This window comes from Galeopterus variegatus, unplaced genomic scaffold, assembly GCF_000696425.1.
Source record: "Galeopterus variegatus unplaced genomic scaffold, G_variegatus-3.0.2 Scaffold4643, whole genome shotgun sequence".
NCBI classification, from domain to species: domain Eukaryota; kingdom Metazoa; phylum Chordata; class Mammalia; order Dermoptera; family Cynocephalidae; genus Galeopterus; species Galeopterus variegatus.
The window spans coordinates 37559-45359 of NW_007730754.1; the positions used below are offsets into that span (position 1 = coordinate 37559).

Here is a 7801-nt window from a genome sequence, read left to right on the forward strand (position 1 = left end):
TCTCCACTGATGTGTTACTGTGCCTGCCATTTGGCCCTGCCCTAATGTTTGTTGCTGGACTCCTCTGAACTGAGATCCTGGGCCCCAGAAAACTGCACTGGAGCATGCTCAGCAGCTAGAGGGGAAGTGGAGCATCCTGGGCAAGTGGGGCTCCTTGGCCAGGGTGGTGAGACGGTACATAAAAACCATGTCCAAGTAGGACACATCCAAATAAGGTGCAAAAAGTGCCAACAAACCAAATGCCCATCATTAGGGGACTGGCTGCATAAATAAAAGTAATTTGTTCAATGAAATACAATGTAGCCATTTTTTTAAAAACCAGGTCATTATATGTTACTATGCAGCAACCTCCAATCCTATTAAGCAATATGCAGACCAGAATATACAGAATGCTTCACTTAAGTTAAACAACAACAACAAAAAGACTTTACATCTTTATCCACAGAGTATCTCCAAAAGGACACAGAAGGAGCTAATGGTAACTGGCTGCCTCAGGCAGAGGGAGGCGAAGGCAGCAGGGTGGGAAGAGACCTCATACTCTTTTGTATATTTTGAATCCTAAACCATGTGACTGGAACATCTCTTTATGAACATTAGACCTGAGGAAAAGGAAAGAAGAAAGAAATCATGCTTACCAAATAGAGGAAGAGATGAGTGGCCTACAGGTCTCTCCACAATTCTGTACTTACCAGGTCAGCTGGTTGAGCCATGCCCTACACTACTTCTCTGTCCTTCAGTGGTCATGACCTGTGGCCAGAGCCCTTGTGAGACACAAACCTTGATAAATTTCACAGTAGGAGAAAGGCAGCTCTCCTTCACTAGAGGTGACTTGACTAATTTTCCTCCTTCTACCAAGGTAGGACTGAACTATGATCTTCCCAACCTAATATTATTTGTACTTCCTAATCTTCTATAAAAATCTGTCATGTTTTGGCATGTTTCACAGTGCTGGGTATCTAGCCAGCACCTGTCTAAGTTGAGAGGTTAGCAAGGGTCTGCTGGGAGCCACATTGTGTTCTTGGAGGCAAGAGCTCACCCACCCCCACTCCCACCCCAACACTAGAGAGAATGAAAGACTGATTAGTGACTCAAAGACATTGGAGAATATGGTGTGGGGATACTGATCACTTCTGACTCCTAGGGCCTCTAATAATTGAGACCTGATTCAATTCTGGAAAAATTCAATGTGTAATCATGCTGATGAGAGAGACTGTCACCTGCCCAGTTATGGTCACATTGTGCCTCTCAACTCTGCCACTCTGCCTCTGCTGTCACAGTCTCCAGTGCATAGAGAGAAGGATCTTTGGGGACAGCACGTATTAAACAACTCACATCTATTATGTTTTTGCCTGTTCTGAGTTATGAGACCAGACCTTTCCCTCTCACCTCCAAAGTCTCCTTTCCTCAAACACATCCTGCCTATTACCTCCCTACTCAGGAGCCCAGAAGCTCTGCTGCTGGGCCAATGCCTTTGCATATTCTCCTCTCCTCTCTGGGAACATCCTTCATCCTCACTCCTCCTGTCTAAACCTCAGCCTTAAAAGCCAGATTCAAGTTTATCCTCCGCCATGATGCCCTACTTTGTATCACCTGGACTTCCTACTTCATTTGTTCTCAGTTTCCAAAGATGTCTCCTCAAACAGTTCTTAGTTGGCTTCCTTGGGCTTGGGACTTTCAATCAAGTGACCCATTCACCAGGGCCTAAGACCTCAGGCAATCTTCCCAGATCTACGTCAAGACTTCCCATTTAGACTGGAACACAGGAATCCAGTATACATAAGATTGAAGAACTACAAGCAAAACTTCCTCAACGAGGCTGAAGATAGGAAGGTGGGTCAATGAAGGATACCTTAACAAGGAGAAGTGGGGAAGGGAAATAAGCCAACAAAGGAACAATGATGAAATAATAAAGATGACTATTTGAAAAGTTAATAAATACACCTCAAAATTGTCCAAGACTCTAAATGATCAGGTCAGAATGAACTTTGCTGGAGCAAAGAGTTATGAAGAGACCCAAGGAGAAACACAATACTTCACTTTATTATTTTTTTATTATTATTATTTTTTAAAGATGACCGGTAAAGGGATCTCAACCCTTGGCTTGGTGTTGTCAGCACCACGCTCAGCTTTTTTTTTTAAAAGATGACCGGTAAGGGGATCTCAACCCTTGGCTTGGTGTTGTCAGCACCACGCTCAGCCAGTGAGCAAACCGGCCATCCCTATATAGGATCCGAACCCGTGGCCTTGGTGTTATCAGCACCGCACTCTACCGAGTGAGCCACGGGCCGGCCTTCAATACTTCACTTTAAAGCATTACATTTCAAAGCTACACAATGCTTAAGATTAATTATTCTGAGCTCATGTATCAGTAGTCTATTACACTTGAAAAAAATTTTTTTCTCTGCCCAAACAGAACTATTTCATTAGTAGGCTGAGAAGAATGTGGTATATAAGAAAGAATAATCATCATTGCAAGTCCTATTCTCTGAAATCTTCTATGGACAGAAAGAACTAACAAAGATGAATTAGAGCAATAGACTGTCAAACCCACACACTGTCTATCTAGGGTTTGGGAAGTAAAGGTAAGGACGTATGCACAATCAAACTCAGGCTTTGGCTTACTCAGCAGCTGTCCAGGGAGAAGGGACTTCCACATTCCTACTGGCTAGGTGGAGAAGTGGTCACTGAAGAAGTGGTGAGAAGAACTCGAGGCCTACTTGCTCTGATGCTTCAGGGAATCACCTGATACCAGTACATACACAGTCCTCACTATTTCTGGCGCCGTCTGGGAGGAATGGCCGAAGCCCCGAAGCCATGAAGCCCCATGCCCAGGCCATTATGTAAAAGAAACAAAACCCTTGGCTTGGTGTTGTCAGCACCACGCTCAGCCAGTGAGCAAACCGGCCATCCCTATATGGGATCCGAACCCGTGGCCTTGGTGTTATCAGCACCGCACTCTACCGAGTGAGCCACGGGCCGGCCTTGAAGTTTATTTCTGAACTAGGAGTAGGCGGAAAAAATCATCTAAGCAGACTAATAGCTAAGTAAAATTCCCGGGGTAAACTACTTCTTTCAAGTACTCCAGACCCCCATCTCCACATAGTTAACAGATTATTACAAACCATCAAATCACTAATGTACAAGAACCTATTCTAGGCGATTCGAAAATTCTCAAAAGATTATGAAGAAAACATTTCTCGACCCCATTTGTCTAATGCGGAGACTTGCCGGTCTAGCCCACCCTGCTCCTCGCTTACCTCGGAAGAGGCGACCCCGATCTTCTCGGACTCGTACACGAGGGACAACGACCTGCTAGTGCTGTCGGCTGTAGCCTCGGCCCTGCGCAGTATCTCCTGCCGCAGGTACTGAGACCTGTCCGCGGGCCCGTCGGGGAGGTCGCGGGTGTCTTCCCATGGGGCTGGCCGGGCGTCCTCGTCCTCCGCGTCATCATCGAACGGGTTGTAGCTTTTAGGGTAGGCCGACATGGTGCCGGCACTGGTCTGGGTCTGGGAAGGAGGAGGAGCACGGCAGCCAACAACCCAGAGCCGCGACCCGCCAGTCGGCCCCACAGCCGCCGCTCGAGCTTCTTCCGCCAGTTGGGCGCGGGCGGCACCGCCTCCGGACCCGACCATCGCGGCCGGCGGCTGGGGGAGAAGCACATCCAGCGCGCTCAACCGCGGCCTATTGTACAGCGTCTCTCCCCCTGCAGCGATAGGACCGCCCCACGGTCCCGCCCCACCCAGTGTAGGCAACAGAAAGGTCACGTGTCAGGGAAGCCTGATGTGTCTGCGCCTGCGCCGTGAGGTCGGGTGCTCGCTGACTGGGTGAGAGGAGCCGGCGGGGAGTGCAGTCGCGCGCGCAACGATGGCGGCGGCCGCAGCCCGGGGAAGCAGCGGCAACTCCGCCTCCGGCTCCGGCTCCGGCTCCAGCGCCTCGCGGGGTTTCTATTTCAACACAGTCCTGTCACTGGCCCGCTCCCTGGCCGTGCAGAGACCAGCATCCTTGGAGAAGGTAACCTCGGCGGCATCGGCCGAGGGCTGACAGGAGGAGGGGCCTGGGGCGGCGGAGCGGGGAGGTGGGGCGAGGGTCTGCGGGAGGTCGAGTCCCTGGGATGGAAGGGGGCTCCTGAGTGCAGGGAGCCGGCGGGGTGAGGAGGCCTGTGGGGAGAGGGGGCTTGTGAAGGGAGGGGCTGTGAGGGAGGGTTAGACAGGGCGGGCAGGAAGCTGCAGGTGGGTGATCGTGGGAGGGATGTAAGCTATGGGCCGTAGGGGAATCTTGTGACATCGCGGGGCCGGGGCTGGGACGTGGGCGTCAGTGAAGAGTAGTGGGATGAACCGAGGACCAGGGGTCAAAACCTGAGGCTCTGGTCCTGATTTCCCTTGCTTTTTATTCTGTGACCTTGGGGAGATGCCTTTCTTATAAAATGGGGGTCTTTTTACCTGCTTTGTCCGCTTCTCCGGATTGTGGTGGAGGACAGATGAAACGCTGTCTGCGACGCTTTTCAAACACTTTTTGAACTGCGCATTATTATTCTATGAGGCTGGGGGCGTTAGACTGGGTAAAAGTTTGTGTGTGTGGAGAAGGGACAGTGGCGGGGAAAGGGGAGTGAACTGTCAGTGGGCAGAGAACTGAATTCGGGATTTCTTTAGAAGAGAGAGGACAGCTCGTGCCAGAGGAATCTTTATCTTGAGGGAAAGGTGAAAGACAACTCAAAGGTGTGCTTGGGGTGGTAGAAAGGACATAGATTTTAGAGTCAGACCTAAATTTGGTCCCTGCACTGTCACTGTGTGTCATCTTCGGCAAGTTACTTCAACTCTTAGAGTCTCTGTTTCCTTATCAGTAAAATTAGGTTCTTGAGGATTAAATTAATTCAAGCATAAAATGCTGGCACAGAGCTTGGCAGAGTGGGTGAGTAGTAAATATCAGTTTTCTTCCCCCACTAGTGTGTGATGAGACTCATTACAGTGAGCTAGAACTGAAGAGATGGGATTATTTTTCCACACAACTTTCTGGCAGATGGGAAGGGGATGTTTCCTAACAGGATTAGGAGAGCAGTGGTGACTGGAGACCTGCCTGCTGCAGCTGGGAGTGGTTTTGTGGCTCTGACAGTTGTTGAAGCTGAAAGGCTCTTTTTGGTGCTTTGGCTGAATGACCTAGTCCTTGGCTTTAAAGGATCTCAAACTTGATTTTATCACTCACCTGCAGAGTGAGTAGGTCCTTTGAGACTGATGCCAACCTGACTTTTAGTTAAAGAGAGAGTACAGTAGAATGGAAAGAGTTTGGTTTGGGAGATAGGACCATCTGAGTTTAAATCTCGTATCACTTGGTTACACTAATGTGACTCTGGATAGGCCACTTCCCCACTGTGATCCTCTGCTTTTTCTTGTAAAAAACAGGGACAGTACTTGAGAGGAGTATTGTGAAAATCAACAAAATGACATGAATAAAGGCAGCTCCGTGGTCGCCTAATGAATGATCACTATTGTTGTTAGATGAGCCTGACTAATGGACCAGTGCTGTTTATTAAACCAAACTCATGCCAGCTACTCAGAATATTCTCTTCTTAATAAGAGAACCAACAGGCATATCAGAAGTTTGATTGTTGGATTCAGGGAGAACAGGGAAGAGAGTGCAGGGAATTGGATGATCTTGAAGAAGACAGTCATGCAGCTCTAGCAGGGGTAGCACCTTTTCCCATTCAGTAACTCTGAAAAGTGCAACTTGAGCTCAACTTGCCTTCTTCAGCCTTGCTCTGTAGTTACAAGAACATTCTGTAATCACAACATTGTTATCTTTGTATTTTGTCATAACTGCCTCAATTGTCAAGATTATAGTATATTTTGCAATTAATTGACACAGCCTCAGGTTGGCAGCTCCCTAATACCACTTACTTTGGGAGGTACTTCAGTCTTATTGGCAACATTTATCAATCACTTCTGTGGGGAAGAGTTAACAGAGCAGGTCTGAGGCTGTTGTCTTTACAAGAGCCTGTTTACAAGGTTGGCCCTTGGCTAGCACTTGAACTGTTCCCTCAATTTCCTAACTGATAAAGATGATTCAGTATGCCTAGATTCTTTGTACAAACAGTGCAATTTATGTCAAAGCCTGCTTTCTTTCTGGGAATCTGGTTGCTAGGCAGATGGCACCTACATGACCAGCACCAAATTAAAAATATCACACTCTGAGTCTCTAATAGGGTTTTTCTTGGGCACAAACATTGCACAGTTTTTTTGCTGCTGTAGCAAGGAGCAAGCTTGGTGTATACCCTCACAGGAAGGGTAGAACATAAGGAAGCCCATGCACAGGTTTTTCCAGATTCTACTTGTGTCTTTTTCCCTTGCTAATATCCTTTCACTGTTATAAAATTTAGCTCCGAATACAACTATGTACATGTAGGCAGTCTTGGGGACCCCTGAAACAACTTATTTCATTGGGGAGGCTTCTGTAGGTGGCTGATCCCATCAAATATATGTGAATTCCTCTTATCCTCATCTAGGATCTTGGGATTTGTTTATGCTAGGAATCACTGTAACTATTTAGTCCTACAATATATGTCTACTTACTACATTCACCTACTTTAAAACAATTGACAAGAAGCCCTTAGCATTGCAAAGGAAGAGTGTTGAGATTCTTAAAAGTAAAGGAATTTCTGAGTACCTACCTGGGACAATAAAGATGGAGACTTAGTGGAGATGAGTGTTAAAATCATCCCCGCCCCCTTGTTTCCATTTTTCTTTCTTCTCCCTTCTTCCAGAGAGAGGTCAGAGGACTGAGTGGAGCTTGGTCCAGATAGGGTTGACCTGGGGAAGGCTAAGTTTCCTGAACCAGACCTGACAGTTCAGACATTGGTAACTCAGGTAGCCATTTTATTTATTTTTTTGGTGTGTGGTGATGCTGGCTGGCCTGTACAGGATACAAACCCCTGACCTTGATGTTACTCTAACCAGCTGAGCTAAGCAGCCAGCCCCTGATTTTAGTTTTTAATTGACATGAAATAGTGGTACATATTTATGGGGTAGAGAGTATATTTCCATACATGTAACACTGTGTGATGATTAAATCAGACTAATTAGCATATTTATCACTGCAAACATTTATCATTTCTTTGTGATGAGAACATTTGAACTCCTCTAGCCATTTGAAAATATACAACTGACATGCTTTTAGTAGCACTTGAGGCATGTTAACCTTCTCTACCTTTGACCATCTCCTTGCCATAGTTGTGTTTACTTACTCCAGTCACCCATTCTAATCCCAGGCTGTGAAACCAACCTATCACTACTCAGTGGATTTTACTTTTCTTTAATTACTTAATTCAATCTCTTATTCGGAAAACATTTGTTGAGCTCATACAGTTTATTGGTATGTGTTAGACCAGGTAAATAAGACAACAGTCCTATTTTGGTTGCTCAAGTGACCAGCAACAAGTCAGACTTGCTGCAAGTCCTGCATCTACTTTTGTATCCCAGGCCTGGTGATCAGACTCCTGCCATGTGCAGATAGCCATCCCAAAACCCTTGGGCATCTGTCCTCTGACCTATGTCTGAGCTTTGACCATTTCCTGATAGGCTGGGTCCCTAAGACTGGGGTCCCACTCCTGAGCCCTACCCCCAGGATTGGAGCCCACCTCAGAGGATGCCCTCTGGACCAAGTTCTACTCAGACGGTACAGCAGTTTCCCATTCAGTAACTCTGAAAAGTGCAACTTGAGCTCAACTTGCCTTCTTCAGCCTTGCTCTGTAGTTACAAGAACATTCTGTAATCACAACATTGTTATCTTTGTATTTTGTCATAACTGCCTC

General features: G+C 46.9%; 2 protein-coding genes across 2 annotated transcripts in view; one reads left to right on the plus strand and one right to left on the minus strand.

Annotated features, from left to right (window-relative positions):
• Positions 1-3548, minus strand: part of SNAP29 (synaptosomal-associated protein, 29kDa) — a 24338-nt gene extending 20790 nt beyond the window's left edge. The window contains exon 1 of the mRNA XM_008588035.1: positions 3258-3548. Within this exon, the coding sequence (XP_008586257.1) occupies positions 3258-3485 (228 nt within the window). The 5' untranslated portion in view covers positions 3486-3548. The remainder of the gene's footprint in view (positions 1-3257) is intronic.
• Positions 3549-3861: 313 nt separating this feature from the next.
• Positions 3862-7801, plus strand: part of PI4KA (phosphatidylinositol 4-kinase, catalytic, alpha) — a 131235-nt gene continuing 127295 nt past the window's right edge. Inside the window, exon 1 of the mRNA XM_008588039.1 lies at positions 3862-4011. Within this exon, the coding sequence (XP_008586261.1) occupies positions 3865-4011 (147 nt within the window). The 5' untranslated portion in view covers positions 3862-3864. The remainder of the gene's footprint in view (positions 4012-7801) is intronic.